The following is a 17,203-nucleotide window of genomic DNA, read 5'->3' as shown; positions in this document are numbered from 1 at the left end:
ATAGGAAACGAGATGTGTCTATGAGCTGCAGAGCGAGCTTTCGACTGCAAAACCGAATGTGATGCACATCGAAGCGATTGACTGCCACTGATCTGAGATATAGATTTGTGGGATTTGCAAGCTTCAGTCCTCGGAAACTAGTTTTTCAGTTTAGTTACTATAGCGACAGCATTTTCAACATCGTTTGAACTTCGTTAATAGAGCTGGAAATCATAAGGCGATGTGCTAGGTGTTTCTGATCTCTGGCATGCGGAAGACTGCGCCTGCTAAATGACACCCACAGTATTGCGATGGAACCGCTGCTCTTAACGAATGACGGTAAGTGCATTGTGTTAAATTAATAATAAAAGTGGGGTTTGTTGATATTTGCCAGTGGTTGCGGTGACAGGTTTAGGCAGCAGTAACAGTATTACGCCGTTTCCGGTTCCGAGCGGTGTTTCCCCATGCAAACACCCAAATGCCATGGACACTTACGCAAGATCTCTTGCTCAGCCGTGCAACTCGAGGCGATTTGCAGTCCACTTTGTCACAACTCTGCCTCCCAACTCAGCACCGCTACACCTCACTGCAGCCGAGCGCGGGCGTGTATTTCAACGATGAGGCTTGGTGCTGTCCATTTTGCCATGCTCGTCGTCGGGGTGTCGTTTGCCTGCTATTCCCCCAGTTTAAATTCTTTGCAGGACCAAGCCTATCGTTCAGCGGTGGTGATCGAAGGCAAGGTGCAGTCAGTCCCAAATAATGCCACCGAGCCCTACAGTGTTAATGTCAAAGTGTTGGACGTGTGGCCAGTGAGTAGCGGGGGACTGGAGAGAGATCAGCTCATCACGATCGGGGATTTTGGATCAGAAGCACCATGCATCAAAGTAAAGAAGAACCAGAAATATATCTTTTTCATGGACCCAACAGATGAGCCGTTAGTATTCAAGACATCATTTGCTCCACTAGACACAGGCGGAAAGAATCTAAAAAAAGATGTTGGGAGGATCTTGTGTGAGGACTGCGGTAAGTTTTTTCTCTCTCATATTTTGCTAATACGTATTGAACATTGTTTTTTTTTGGGCATTATGACAGTCTTGATTGCACGTAAAGTGATTGCAGGTTGTCTTAACCTCCAGCACTGATGAAATGGTTACCTTCATTGATAACAGGGTGAGATGGTTCGCAGGGCTGTAATATTAAGGAGCTTCGTGTTTGTGGGCGCTTTGGTCCATCATTCCTGCGTGTTGGTATTATGTCAATTTAATGACTATGTGAAAACTTTACCATAATTTCCTTTGTGTATTTTGGCTCCTTTCATTCCCTTAAGATCTGATATTCGTAACAAAGACTTTGATGTGAATCAACGCTTTGAAAAGTGTGGAAAAAATAGCCGAGTCTAATGTCTGTTTTAGTATTTTAAAGAAAGGCTACTTTTCGATTTGCTAAGTTTTGGAACGAATGACGTACGGTTTTTGATAGCTTTTTGTAAGAACGCTATGCAAGCTGCAGACTACGAGGTTTATGAGTTAGCTTTATAAGACTGCATCTGGTGTTTGTATCCGTTGTTTATCATTATGCAGGTGGGTGGCTCAAGCGCGCTAAATAGACCGTGAGCATTTCGTAATGTAGCACACCAATGTCCAGAGCAAATTAGCAATTGGAGGGGGGAAAACAGTCATCAACTATTGGACAAGGGCGGGAAAAATATTGGTGCAATTCTGCTTTATGGATTTAGTTTAGTGTGGTGTAATTCGAGATAATAAAGGGATGTTTCGTTGCAGTCTCTTACATGGTAAGAGACAGGTTGTATTCGGGCAGCTCTTTAAAACAATTGATCATTTTGAATTTATTGGAGGGGCTTTTTGGTATTTTTAGCAGCCTTCCCCTCTTTCACGTGTACATTTATGATCGTTCTTTAGAAGCAAGGTTTATTTTAGCTTGCATTGTTCCTGGTGTTTATGCTCGCTATTTTAACGTTTTTCAAAACGTTCTTTGTATTACTTTTTAGGTACAGTAATTTTGTCATCTAAAGTAACAAAATGGAGCAGAGATACTTCGAGCCAACCATTTAGGTCAATCTAAGGTTGGCTTTGCAAGCCAATCAGCTGCATTTCATTGCTCGCGTTTTAACGTTATCATCATACTGTGTACCCATGGCACTCAATGAATGGAATTAATGCCTTAGAGGGAGCTCTGATGCTGTATTTTGTCACACACCACATTAATTTCCTTTAAAACCTATCTCCTTGTCCAGGTGACCCATTTTTGGGTTATAATTGGCTGGAAATATATCAGGGTTATGAGAACTGGAAGAATATAGTTTCCCAGCTTTAATCATAGGACCTCCAGGTTTCTGTGATCATCTGTATCTAGGTAATCTTTCTAATACAACAAACAAGTTTATCATTTAACTATTGAATGCATGTTCACCATGCAGCCTGTTTTTTTATTTGTAATAGCTTATGTGGGACATTTTCTTGATTGTATCAAAAGAAAACCTAGAAGGATATGTTCTCCTTACTTGGATGATACTGACTTCATGTTGGGTGACAGTTAGCCATATGAATTCTGGTCATGCTCAACCAGTGAATGTGAAGAATATACTGTCATTAACCATGTGTTAGTACATTTATGCATGATGGATATTGTGTAATCGAAATGTGGTCTTTACTGCACTAAAGTTCACATGTTTGTGTGCAAGATTTAACAATAGCTGGTTGATGTAGTCATATTTCCCAGTGTTAGTTGTCAAATTTCTGGGTGTTAGTAGTAATATGTTATAATACATCTCAAAGACTAACTTCCACATGCTCGTGCGCATTTTTACAGCTTAAAAGGCCATGCCAGGTTCAGCATGATTTAAAGGAAATCCACTGAAATCTTCCCTCAGCACTCAGATAATCATTAATCGCTTTTTAAAGAGTAAAACAGATAAACATATATTGTGATAACTAACCCAAGCTGGCCAAGTTCAGACAAATAATCCTGAAATATTAAATAGATAATTTGGGATGTCATATTCACAAATATATGTGTTGACTGAATGCAGTGTACAAATCAAACAGTTCTGATACTTTCTATTTAGCAATATACCTCTAGATTAAAAAAAATCTGTTTTAACAAAACCTTTTCACAATTGTCTTTTTGGTTTGTCAAATGGCAGTGGAAGAGGAATCTTCAGAGAGGTCCTCTCATAATCATTATCTCCTTCTAATGTCAAACAGTTGTACAAACCATATCAGTGTTTAAGATCTTTAGTGATTATTTCCGTGCTTTTCCCCTTAAATTTATGTGTTGCATTGGAAATGTTACATAAGCACAAAACGCCTCAAAAACCTTGAGTAATATGATTGGAACTGGGGAACAATATTCAACCACTCCTCAAAACCTTTAATTTTGTAAATATTTGGTATGGATAGTAAATACTATACACCTCATTGAGGGTAACACCTTGGAGGAGTTTTTGATCTTGATGATGTGAGCTAGCTAAATTAATATCAGGCGCTGTGCCTTCAACTGAATGTGTAAATTCAACCCCCTCACAGTCAGTTTGTAACTGCTCCAAGCTTATTTTTTATGCTGCTGCAAGAATTGTTTCTAAATAATATGCTGATGATTCTTTAACTATTCAGAAGTATATATTCTGCACAAACATTTTGAAAAAACAAGTATCACAGTACAAATGCACCTTTACACATTGGGCAGAGTTGTCCTGTTGTCAGTCAGTGTCCTCGGCTAAGTGTAAACATTATGTTCTTCAAATGCCAATTGTTAGGATAGCACTTTATTGGTAAGTATTTGGAGCATCTGAAAAAGGCACTAACACATAATCATATAAAATGCCATGAAGTGCTCTTGTACTTTCTGCTCTCAAGGTTGTGCCACTGCTATCAAGATATGCTGTTGTTGGGTCCTGTATGAATAATTCATTCAGTTGATTCTTGTAAAGTTGTGGGCAATTTTCTTCATCTGTCACATTCCTTATTAGCCATGTTATAATTGTGGACAACACTTTTAAAATTTACTTCAAGGTGACAGACTTGTGGTAATGCTAAACATATGTTTGCGATTTTTTTCCTTTTGGCTCAACTGTTTTCTCAAAAGCATCTTGTCAAGGATGCTAACTGCCAAGGTTTAGCTTCTAGGTCTGCAAATCTTTTTCCACATAAAGATGTGATGAAATTGATAGGTGTAAAAATGTGTTCCCACCCTTCCACACTCCCTCGTGTCCACAGCAAGCTTTGTTGGGGTCACTTTTGGAGTCTTCCTCCTTTCAGCAAAAATGTGAACTGAAAAAAATATTGAAATGAACAATATTTTGGCTGTGTTTCAATGGGCATCAATGCTGACATTAGCACTATAACAAGAGATCTCCATTTCAGGTAGCTTTGAATATGTTTACCAATTACTTTAGCTATTGACTGACATTTTTAGTTTTAGTAAAGTTCAAATAAGATCTTAAATTGTGTTTATACTGATTATTTAGCCATGTTAATTTTACTGTTAGGATACTCTTGGTCTATTGAATAAATGAGCAGATTACATTCCATTCAAAATTACAACTCAATCCATCAAGTTTTATAGTTGTCCAATCTTTTTATTGATGGATCATTATAATTTCTGCTATCTTATTTCATTTGTGAATTCTCTCTCGTTGAAAGTTGCTTGCAGGCCAAAATGTTATTTCCAGGTTAGAACAGTGGGAAGCTGGCTTAAAATCCTTACTGTGGTTTTCTTCTACTGTGCTTGTCAGTTCCTGATGTTACACAGATTTTACAGCCCAGAAGCAGGCCAATCAGCCCAACTAGTCCATGTCAGTGGTTATGCTCCACACAAGCCTCCTTCCACCTTATTTCATCTAACCCTATCAACATAACGTTCTATTTCTTCTTCCCTCATGTGTTTATGTAACAACTCCTTAAATACATCAGTTATTTGTCTCATTTTTCTTTGTAGCAGCAAGTTCCACATTCTAAGCACTTGGTAAAGAAATTTCTTCTGAATTCCATATTTGATTTATTAGTGTTTATTATATGTTTGTGGTTTATGGTGTTTCTCACAAGTAGACACATCTTCTCTATGCCTACCTTATCAAACCCTTTCATAATATTAAACCTTATCAGATCACCCATCAGCCTTCTCTTTTCTCATAGTCACTGGATGAGTAATCCAGAGGTCCAGGCTAATGCTCTGGGAATGTGGGTTCAAATCTCACCATAGCAGGTGATGAAATATAAATTCAATTAATAAATCTGGAATTGAAATCTCGTCTTGGTAATGGTGACCATGAAACTATCATCGATTGTTAGAAACCCCATCTGGTTCACTAATGTTCTTTAGGGAAGGAAGTCTGCTGTCCTTACTGGTCTGGACCACATGTAACTCCAGACCCACACAATGCGGTTGACTCAACTGCTCTCTGAAATAGCCTAGCAAGCCATCCAGTTGAAGGGAAATTAGGGTTGGGCAACAAATGCTGCCCTTGACAGTGATACCCAGATCCCATAAAAGAATTTTAAAAAGTCTCAACTTACTCAATCTTCCATGAGAGATGTAATCTCTCGGAATGATATCATCTCCGTTTCTATTTCCATTTTATAATATGGAGACCAGAACTGTCCATACCAAGGTAGGTTCTACACAAGTTTAACATAAACCTCTCTGCTTTTCAACTCTGTCTCTCCAGAAAGGAACCCCAATGCTTTACTATTTATGGCCCTGTTAACCTGTACCATTATTTTAGTGATTTTTTTTTATCTGTACCCCCAGATCCCTCTGCTGCTCTAACCTACTTGGATTCTCATTTTCCATGGAGGATGTCACCTCCTTATTCTTCATACTAAAATGCACCATTTCCTGCTTATCTATATTGACATTCATTTGCAAATTACACATCTATTTTGCAAGTTTATTATTGTCTTATTTCATTTTGTTGCTGACTTCCTCAGTGTTAACAATACCCTCTCAGTTTGGTGTCATTCACAAATTCGGAAATTGTAATTCTGATTCCCAAGTCTAAATAGTTTATGTCATTGACAAACAACAATTGTACCAGCACCGATCCTTGTGGAATACCACTTTCCACCTTTTGCCAATCTGAGTAACTGCTCTTAATTCTCTCTTTTATGTTTTCTTGATAGTTTTCTATTCAATCTACAACTTGTCCCTTCACATTACATACTCTGATCTTAGTCATGAATCAATTATCAAAAACATTTTGAAAATTCATATACATTAGATCTACTACTTTACCCTTGTCTACTCTATTACTTCTTCAAAAAATTGAATAATGCTGATCAAGTATGACTTTTACTTTAGAAATCCATGCTGACTACACTTCATTATATTTTAATTTTCTAGATGTTTTCCTATTACATCTTTGAATAAAGATGCCATTATCTTTCCCATTACTGACGTTAAGCTCACTGTTCCAAAGTTCTATGGATTTGTTCGATCTCTCTTTTTAAGTACAGAATTATTTAGCGACGGGATTTTACATTCCCGCCGAAGTCAATGGACTTTAGAATGGCTAGTCTCATTTTATGGCCTCGTCCCCGCCACAATGGGGCTGTAAAATTCCGGCCTAAATGTGGGAATCACATTAGCTGTCTGCCGATCTCCTGGCTTTATCCCCTTCCATAATGAATTATTTACTCTTGTATGTGTATAATTCTGCCTCTGCTCTATCTGCCCCAACTTCTTTCAATATGTGCATTATGTTTACGTGAATGGGACAAAATTGTGGACCGATAGGTGAGAAACACCAGACCTTATATACACCATTTTGATTGATCTTTATGTTAAACTGCAACCTTTCGCAAAACAGATCAAAAATGAAGCTTAAATGTCAAAAAAGTGATTTTTTGATTGGCTGCTGATATTGGCCATATACGGATTTAAAGGTCAAGTTTTTTTGTGAGAATTTTTTGATTTGGTCTATTAATATTCAGCAGTTGTGGATGGTTAATAAAATAGCTTGGATCACCAGTTACTAGCTCCAGTCTGGAAAGTTTGGATTTTGATCCAAATTTGATTAAGTGAAGAAATTATTAATATTGGTAACATTGACCTAATATTGCCAGTTTTGTTCACTTTATGCTAAATTTTGTTACAGAAAAATTGTTTCTAGTTCCAAGAAAATGTTAGAAGCTTTACTGATTTTTTTATCTTTTCAGGGAATATGTTCTGAAAAGTGTGGTGCTGAAGTGGCTTCATTTATAAATAGGTGTTTGATTTCCAATGTTAGTTCAGTATCTTGGTTATTGTGATTGGAAAGAAAATCTCTGAGAGTTTAGGTTTGTCATGAGTATCCGTAAGTGTGCAAAGAGGAATCACAAGTTGATAGAACTCCATGTATTGTCAATTTTTTGCTGATTTTATACAGAGCAAACCAGAGAAAGGTTGTTCTTTCATATCTATCAGCTAGTCTCCAGTTTTCAGGCTTAATTAAAATGTATCAAACAGCATTAAATATATATGGATAATTTTCTGACTTTATGCCTTGACTGGGAACATTGCTTGCCAAAGCATACTTGGGAAATTCAAGTGTGTGCTCTGCTTGGTTTTCTGACCAGTTAAGTTAATGACTGGAAAGTCATGCACAGTGCATGCCCGCATACATGTGCTGCGCAAGGCACCCTTCTGTAGAAAACAAAGGTGAGCTGCACTAGAATGTGGTGACACAAGTGAACATGTTCATTTGTTAGAAAAAAGCTTGCAAAATTACTGTAGGTAACCTATAGAGGTTAGAAAATCTGCTTTCAAGATAAGTGAAAATGATTTGTTCTTGAATTCTTCATCTTTTGTGTTTTCTATGTGCATATTTAGATGCTTACTTATTAATATATGTAAATACTTGCATGAACTGCAAAACAACATAATACAATTTCATTTTTCATTGCTTTCCTTGGAATGCTTTTACTAGTTTGAGTTTGACTGAACAAATAAACATCAATGCAATTCTATTTGAAATTGCTACACTTGACACTGCCTTTGGGCAGTGAAAACTAATTTCATGCCAATACGGTTAACAGTACATTGTCAAAGGAAGAAAAGTTAAGCTTTTCATTCAGGTAATAAAATAAAACAGTATTGTAATGGCTATTTCATACACACTTTCTTAAGACCTTCCTAATAAAGACATGGTAAATATATTTGCTAAAGAAGGGGGCAAAACATTAACCGCATGAATGCTGATTTAAAAACCATGTGCTATACGAGCCAAGGAGGAGACTGTGGGATGGATTTCTGTGGGCTCATGAAGACTTCACGGACTTTTAGAAATGGTAGGCAGGACCCGGATGCGGAGATCATTCCCCCATTTCCGACTGATCCAATTTTTACTGGTAAGTTGAAAGGGGTGGTTTATGATTTGCAAGGGAGGGAAAACTGACTTCACCAGGGCCATTTGAACTTAGTGTTGAGGTCAGACAGACCCCACTTTGGCTGTTGCAATGCTTCACCCGACATCTGGGAGTCACGATTTGATGGAGTAGAAGTAATCGCTCTTGTAGCGTGGATAAGTCTGTATAACTGTCATGATCTGAAATTTTTCAATACCATGCTCTTTAAACTTAAAAAAAAAGGTTGAAGCTGTCACTGAGGGTTTTTTTTAAAACATCTGGTGGACTGCTTTCATTGACAGGCCATCTGCTGCAGTTTAGAAAAAACAATTGCATCTGATCATGCAGTTTCAATAGAGTTCTTTGTTGACATTTCCCCAAGCCCTATTATTATGACGTCATTTTGAATGCTTGGTTGAGTTTCAAAAGCTACAATTATCTCTGCAGGGGGTTTTGAGTTCACAATTTGATTGGCAGTTTAAATGGGCTATTAAAGGATTAGCTGTCTTTGATTTGGGGTCTTAATAGAAGTTTGTTTTTATAAGAGATTAACCACTTGAGATTTAAAAGCTTTGAATGCATTTCATGAATTGGAGTTTTTTCACTATCAGGTATGTATGAATGAGAACTGCATTAGATTGTTAGAAGTTTACTTTTCATCTCCACGTAGCTCCTGAGGTCTGCCCATGGTGGTTACTGGTAGCATGGGGGCTTGAAGGGGCGGGGGGTGGGTGGCATGAGTTAGCATTGAATTGGCATGGGGACTATGAGAGGGCATGGGGGTAGGTGGGTATCATAAGTTGGCATTGATTTGGCAAGAGGCTATGAGGGAATATGGGGATGGGTGGGGGACATGAATTGGTATGGGGTATGAGGGGTGATGGCTAGAGGGCCTAACAGCTTTGAAAACAATTTAGACGAAGCCATAGAGAACTAAGACGGGTGTTCTAACCAGCCTGCCTTGGCATTCATCCACCAACAAGGCCACCTACGAACTCCTTCCGGGGTCAGGATAGAGTAACTCTATCCTGCACCCGCCATCCCCCACCTCAGAGCAAAAATTGTGCATATCAGGGCACTATTTACCGAGGTGGATCTGACGATTTGGGAACTTTGCCTACTCGAGTTACCTGCCTCCGTAGCGAAAATCCAGCCCTATGTATGTGATTGATAATGTTTTAAGGATACTGACTTGATATTGTCTACATATTTTTAAGGCTATGAAATACCTCAAAGAAGAATAAATATTTAGCTATTCAAATAGCAAAATAACAGTACCGTTTAGAAACAGGAGGTAAATTTGTGAATGTAATATTAGAAAATAGCATTTTTTGATGTTTGGATACCTTTTATTGAATCTGTGATGAATGGCTTCTAGTTGATTTTTCTGTACCCACTGTGCAACACATGAAGTCGTGAAAGTAGGTAACCTAAAATGAAATGTTCAGCTTTCTTTTGAAAGACAAATGAAAGCTAGAGCTGACTACATCCCCAGAGTCATGTACTATATCAAGCTTAAAGTAATAGAGAAAACCTAGCCATTACTTGCCCACATTTGTACCCTGTAGAAGTCATATGGATGATCCAACAGTTTGAATGACAACTCTATTTGTTTCTTTGAGTATGTGTGGAAAAGCCTCGGACTGGATAATTGTAATATTAATTGAAAACTGTGGATATGAACAGATTACAATGACTGAATATCAGGCTGAAAAAACTGAAATCTGGGCCAGAGGACAAAGTTACAAATCCTAGTACAAGAAGATGCTTCAGTCAGAGATTCAATTGTAGTAATATACATACAAATCTATGAAGCAACAACTAATGTGGTCTTAAATGACCAGCAACAAAAATACTTTTTTGTGCTTTTACTATAATGGATCAATCCCTTGCTCAGCTTTCTGATGCTATCTCTGACATGACAATATTGCATTCTTCTCCGAGCATTGCAATCATTCTGAGTTATGGAGAACTATAGACAATATTTTATTGCATTGCCTATTTTAACTGGAGGTAATAGTTACCTGTACAAGACAAACCAAATTTGCAGTAGTTAATAGAATTTTAATGAATAAATTCCGTGAGTCCCGACTAAACAGAAGATATTTCTCTAATGTTGCTGTTATGTGGCAAAAGGTAACCATAATCCCTAGAAAGTAATGAGTACAGCCATTAGGCACCTCTAAGTGTTGAATATTGCAATTCCGTCAGTGGTCAGTGACTTGATTGATTTTGTAAAACAACTATTTACTGAGGAACTATAGTGAGAGGAACAAACTTCCTATCAATGAGGCATAGTTGACATGGTAATTTTCATGGCACAGTAATGTCAATATGAACACATTCATTGTATTAAAATAAGAAAAGTAAAGAATATACCATGGATCACTAGCCCTGATGTGGTAGAGGTTGTCTAATGATTTTCATGTTAATGCACTTGAATTGTTTGATGACCACGGAGATAGCAACATCTTAAAATTTTGCACGCAACAAATCCTGCATGCAGTTTGCTGTTATCTAACAGTGACAATGTACAAATATGCCAGAAAACTGAAGTACTTAACATTCAGCACTGCAAACCTTTGCTTCATGCTCCCATACTAAAGTTTTTATCTCCTATCTTTTTGGACCTTTACTTCATGTGTCTGAGCATGAGGTGCCAATCAAGCAGGCTGCTTTCTCTTGGATGGTGTCAAGCTTCTTGAATGTTGTTGGAGCTGCACTCATCCAGGCAAGCGGAGAGTATTCCATCACACTCCTGACTTGTGCCATGTTGATGGTGGACAGTCTTTGGGGAGTCAGAAGATGAGTTACTCACTGCAGGATTCCTAGCCTCTGACCTACTCTTGTAGTCACAGTATTTTTATGGCTAGTCCAGTTCAGTTTCTGGTCAATGGTAACCCTCCAGGATGTTGATAGTGGGGGAATTCAACAATGGTAATGTCATTGAATGTCAAGGGATGATGGTTAGATTCTTTCTTGTTGGAGATAATCATTCCCTGGCACTTGTGTGGCACGAATGTTACTTGTCACTTGTCAGCCCAAGCCTGGATATTGTCCAGGTCTTGTTGCACTTAGACATGGACTGCTTCAGTATCTGAGGAGTTGCAAATGGCACTGAACATTGTGCAATCATTAGCAAACACCCTCACTTATGACCTTATGGTGGAAGGAATGTCATTGATGAAGCAGCTGAAGATGGTTGGGCCTGGGGCACTACCCCAAGGGACTCCTGCAGTGATGTCCTGGAACTGAGATGACTGACCTTCAACAACCACAACAATCTTCCTTTGTGTTAGGTTTGACTCCAACCAGTGGAGAGTTTCCCCCCTGATTCCAGTTTTGCTAGGGCTCCTTGATGACACACTTGGTCAAATGCTGCCTTGATGTCAAGGGCAGTCACTCTCACCTCACCTCTGGAGTTCAGCTCTTTTGCTCATGTTTTAACCAAGACTATAACGAGGCCAGGAGCTGAGTGATCCTGGCAGAACACAATCTGAGCATCAGTGAGCAGGTTATTGCTAAGTAAGTGCCGCTTGATAGCATTGTTGATGACCTCTTCCATCACTTTACTGATGATGGAGAGTAGACTGATGGGGCGGTAATCTGCTGTGTTCGATTTGTCCTGCTTTTTGTGTACAGGGCATACCTGGGCAATTTTCCACATTGCTGGGTAGATGCCAGTGTTGTAGCTGTACTGGGACAGCTTGGTGAGGGGTTTGGCAGGTTCTGGAGCACAAGTCTTCAGTACTATTGACAGAACATTGTCAAGGCCCATATTCTTTGCAGTATCTAGTGCCTTCAGCCATTTCTTGATATCACGTGGAGTAAATTGAATTGGCTGAAGACAGGCATCTGTTATGCTGAGAACCTCCGGAGGAGGGCGAGATGGATCATCCACTCGACACTTCTGGCTAAAGATTGTTGCGAGTGCTTCAGCCTTATCTTTTGCGCTGATGTGCTGGGCTCTCCAGCATTGAGGATGGGGATATTTGTGGAGCCTCCTCCTCCAGTGAGTTGTTTAATTGACCACCGCCATTCACGACTGGATGTGGCAGGACTGCAGAGCTTCGATCTGATCCAATGGCTTTGGAGTTGCTTAGCTTTGTCTATCACTTGCTGCTTATGCTGTTTGGCATGCAAGTAGTCTTGTGTTTTAGCTTCACCAGATTGACACCTCATGTTTAGGTATGCCTGGTGCTGCTCCTAGCATGCCCTTCTGCACTCTTCATCAAAGCAGGGTTGATCCCCTGTCATGGTGGTAATGGTATAGTAGGGGGTATGCCAGGCCATGAGGTTACAATGTGGATTGTGATTGAGTACGATTCTGCTGCCCCACAGCGCCTCATGGAGGCCCAGCCTTGAGTTGCTAGACCTGTTTGAAATCTATCCCATTTAGCACAGTGGAGTGCCACACAACATGATGGAAGGTATCCTCAAGCTGAAGACAGGACTTCATCTCCACAAGGACTGTGCAGTGGTCACTCCTCCGATTCTGTCATGGCAGGCTGGTTGGTTCAATTTTCCACCTTGTTGGTTCCCTCACCACCTGCTGCAGACCCAATCTAGCAGCTATATCCTTCATGATTCAGCCAGCTCGGTCTGTGGTGGTGCTACTGAGTTACTCTTGTTGATGGAATTTGAAGTCCCCCCACCCAGAGTACATTCTGAGCCCTTGCCACTCTCAGTGCTTCTTCCAAGTGATGTTCAACATGGAGGATCAGCTGACAGGGCTGGGGGGGAGCATTGCATGGCAATCAGCAGGAGGTTTTATGGTGGCCTAAGTCGCTGTTGAGGACTCCCAGGGTAACTCACTCCCGACTGTATACCACTGTGCTGCCACCTCTGCTGGGTCTGTCCTGCCAGTGGGACAGGACATACTCAGGGATGGATGTTGGTGCCTGATTCATTATCTGTGAGGTATGATTCCATAAGTATGACTATGTCAGGCTGTTGCTTGACTAGCCTGTGCAAGAGCTCTCCTAATTTTGGCACAAGGAGGACTTTGCAGGGCATTAGTGCACCAGATGGGTTTTTACCTATCAACAATGGTTTCACGGTCATCATTAGACTCTTAATTCCAGAATTTTATTGAATTCAAATTCCACCATCTGCCATGTTGGGATTTGAGTCCAGGTCCCTGGAGCATTACCAGGGTTATCTGGATTACCAGTCCAGTGACATACCACTATGCCACCCCCTCCCCAACCATAGAATTGCCGCTCAAAACAGCTCTTACATTGTTCAGGCATTGTTCTTAGGTTGGGTTTAAGGCAGTTTCTGGGAATATTGATTTTTTCCAATTGGGATACCTGTGTACTTGTGTAATTTGAGAATGTGCAAGAGGATGGATTGAAGGCTACAAGAGTAAGATCAGAGAAGATGTTTGATTTCAGCAAACATTTGATAACTGCTCCAGAAGGTTTACAGACCCAGCAGGTCTTGCATACATTCCTTTGTCCATAAATACCTCATAAGGCCCCCTCCCTCGAGGATTTTCTGCCAGCTGTTGAGTGAAGACTTGCAGCCCATTTGCATCCAGAGAACAATATTGTAGCAGTGTAAGTGACCACTGGCTTGAAATGTTTTGCCACCTCCAGGCAGATCTTTATCTTTTTCAGTCAGGTAGTAGTGCACCATTGTATAAAGAAAATTAATGATTTTATATTCAGGTGAAACTTGCAGTTTATTAGTTTATTATTTCCAAAGGAACATTCCAAACAGAGATGGGGATGGAATAAGCCAATTCTATGTAATGACAGAGGTCCTCGGGTGCAAGGAACAATTGACAGGACAAATGTGGCTTTGATTGCCCAATCTAACAAACTCTTCAATTTTATTAATCAATAATGTTTTTATTCACTAAACATCCAACTAGTTACCATTTAAGCTGCAATTATACCTGCAATAATTCAACATTCCAGCCCCGATTTAACAGAACTGATTATCAGGATCATTGGTGATAAAGCAGTTGTGGAGAGCAATCTCAAGGGAAAAACTACAAGTATAGTGGGAACTATGGACCAGACCTTTGATATTAAGAAGTGTCACATTAGATGCCTGGTGAGATCCTACAATAACAGCCCAGTAAGAGTGTCCAGAATTATTGTAACTTGCTGTGTGCTGCATCATGTTACTGTGTAGAACATATGAACAAGGAGCAGGAGTAGGCCATTCAGCCCCTCAAGCCTGCTCTGCCATTTAATAAGATCGGGGCTGATCTAACATTAACCTGAAATCTGCATCTCAACTGCCCCGATAACCTATCAACCCGTTGCTTACCAAGAATCTATCCACCTCTGCTTTAAAAATATTCAAAGACTCTGCTTTCACCACTTTTTCAGGAGGAGAGTTCCAAAGACTCACGACCCTTTGAGTGAAAAAAATTCACCTCATCTCTGTATTAAATGGCGACCCCCTTATTTTTAGACAGTGACCCCTAGTTCTAGATTTTTCCACAAGAGGAAACATCCTCTCCACATCCACCCTGTCAAGACCCCTCAGGATCTTATATGTTTTAACCAAGTCACCTCTTACTCTTCTAAACTCCAACAGGTACAAGCCTAGTCTTTCCTCATAAGACAATCTGCCCAGTCCAGGTATTAGTCTCGTAAACCTTCTCTGAATGGCTTCCAGTGCATTTACATCTTTCCTTGAACAAGTTTACCAATACTACTTCCTGATACGGAAGATAAGTGTATAATCTTCCATCCTCATATCATGAGGAGGTTGTACAGGATGGAAAACAGTGTAGTAAGATAGGTAACAAGCTTTAATCAGAAAGGAGAAAGCAATTTATAGCTCAGTGTTCTCACTAAAGGTAGAGTGGTGGAATATAATTTCCAGAGTCTCTGTTTTTCCCTTTCCCTATCCTCAACCACCTTACAAAGATGTGAATAGAACCATAGAAAAGTTACAGCACAGAAAAAGGCTATTCAGCCCATTTTGTCTGCGCTGGTAGAAAACCAAAAATAATACTACTAGCTGCCCATTTTACTCCCACCTTCCAGCACCTGGTCGGTAGCATTGCAGGTTATAGAACTTTACGTGCAGAGCCAGACGCCTTTTCCCGGAGGTTTTCTGCATCTTGCTTCTGTTATGCAGAAGTTATGCTCTTGCATCCAGTAAATTGCAGGTATGCACAGAAATGAACTCTGATTGATGTCTTTGTTGTCCTAAAGTTTTTACTTTCCACAATAAAATGCAACAAAAGGTGTTATTGATTTCCTAAACCCTTAACTGCAGCTAATTTTTATACGTCACCCACTGGTCATTTATTCACACTCCATGGTAGAATGATCCCCTCTTTACCATTTCGAGCTACCTTACTTGCCCTAGCCCTTATTCTGGTGCTTCTTTGAAATATGTACTGGGTGGTGCAAGGTTGAGAGATCGGTGGCTGGAAGATTCCTCTGGTGTTGCTGCTAATGCAGTATATCCACCTCAGAAATATTGCTCAAACCAGAACATGGATAGAGGCTGTGTTCTCAGGTTATGTTTTCGGCAGTAATCTGGAATTGTTGATTTTCCAGTTGGGACACAATTCTTATTTATTGTGTAGTGAACTCGTTTTTCTCCATAATCTCAACCACGTGCATAGAATCTGCACATTAGATCTAAACTCTGGAGTAATTATTCTTTTGATTGGGATCTGGCTTGCTGGGTTATTCAGTGAGGATTGCTGTACATTTTTGAGGAAGAGGAATACTCACTCTTGCATTCCCACGTCCACACTCTCACTGCTGAGTGTTCCATCCTATGCAAACCCTCCTGACTCACCACAACAACAATAACTTGCAATTATACAGAGTCCTTAACATTGGAAACTGTCCCAAGGCACTTTACAGAAGTGTAATTGGACAGAAAATTGCCACTGAGCCAAATAATGAGACACTAGCATGGATGATTTAAAGCTTGGTTAAAGAACTGGGTTTTAAGAAATGTCTTAAAGTGGGGGGAGGGGGTGCGGTGGTGGGGGAGGTTTAGGAAATGACTTCTAGAGCTTTAGGCTTAGAAGGCTGAAACAACCTGCAATCGCCCTTGCCCTTCCTTTATTCACCTAATCTTGGCACTTTGCTTTCTATTTCTCTTTATCTTACAGCCTCTTTTAGCCTTCCTAGGAGCTGCAAAGCTTCCTCCCCATGATTTAATATTTCTCAGATTGAAGTTGCTCCTGTAGAAGTTCTTTGGCAGAGTTTACCTTTTCCTTTACAATGAAAAAATGTACAGTTAAAGGAATGTGACTGGCACAAACACTTACCAGTATCGCCCATATGTCTGCATGCATACCATTGTTATAAAACTTTCAGATACATGTCCTATTTAAATATCTCTTCAAGACTAGTGAAGTCCATTGTGGCAGGGTGAGTTCTCACAGTGATTTAGAATTAAAAATGCTGCATTATTTCTAGCGGTTTTCTATGAGGCAGTCAATTTTCCTTTTAACTAGGTAATGATAGGCCATGATGCGCATAGAAAGCAGCACCCTAACTTGCCTTGGCCAATCATGTCAAGTTATTAAACCTCATCCGACACTGGGTTACAGCTTATGGTGGAGGTTGTACTGACTGGCTCTACCGCCTCCCTTCGTAAGTCTGGACCACCTACTTGTGGGTTTTCTGGCTTTCAACACCCAGAAGGACTTCTTTCTGGAGCTTCCTTCAGCCAAAAGGACTCAGCAAATCTGGGAAGCTTTCCTGTCGTTGACACCTCTTGTCCTCAGTTCCTGTTATACTGCCCCTTACCAAAAAAATATACCCATTTAATTAGCTGCAGTGTTTTAAATGCTGCAGTGGCATTGAATTTCTCTCCCTCCTAGCGATGGTAAGCCAAAATGCAGCAGTTTTCCCACTATAAACACACTCTATATAACTAATGACAGC

At 39.9% G+C, this 17,203-nt stretch overlaps 1 protein-coding gene across 2 annotated transcripts in view; it reads left to right on the top strand.

Moving 5' to 3' along the window:
• The first annotated feature begins 444 nt into the window (after nucleotides 1-444).
• The window catches only part of LOC144685850 (pro-neuregulin-2, membrane-bound isoform-like), a 764,146-nt gene continuing 747,387 nt past the window's right edge, over nucleotides 445-17,203 (top strand). For both annotated transcript variants that reach the window (XM_078550803.1, XM_078550802.1), the window contains exon 1: nucleotides 445-1,002. In XM_078550803.1, the coding sequence (XP_078406929.1) occupies nucleotides 597-1,002 (406 nt within the window). In that variant the 5' untranslated portion in view covers nucleotides 445-596. The remainder of the gene's footprint in view (nucleotides 1,003-17,203) is intronic.

Source organism: Cetorhinus maximus, chromosome 10 (assembly GCF_964194155.1).
Source record: "Cetorhinus maximus chromosome 10, sCetMax3.hap1.1, whole genome shotgun sequence".
Classification (NCBI taxonomy): domain Eukaryota; kingdom Metazoa; phylum Chordata; class Chondrichthyes; order Lamniformes; family Cetorhinidae; genus Cetorhinus; species Cetorhinus maximus.
The sequence above is the reverse complement of the archived record's forward strand: the minus strand, read 5'-3'. Positions and strand labels throughout refer to the sequence as shown.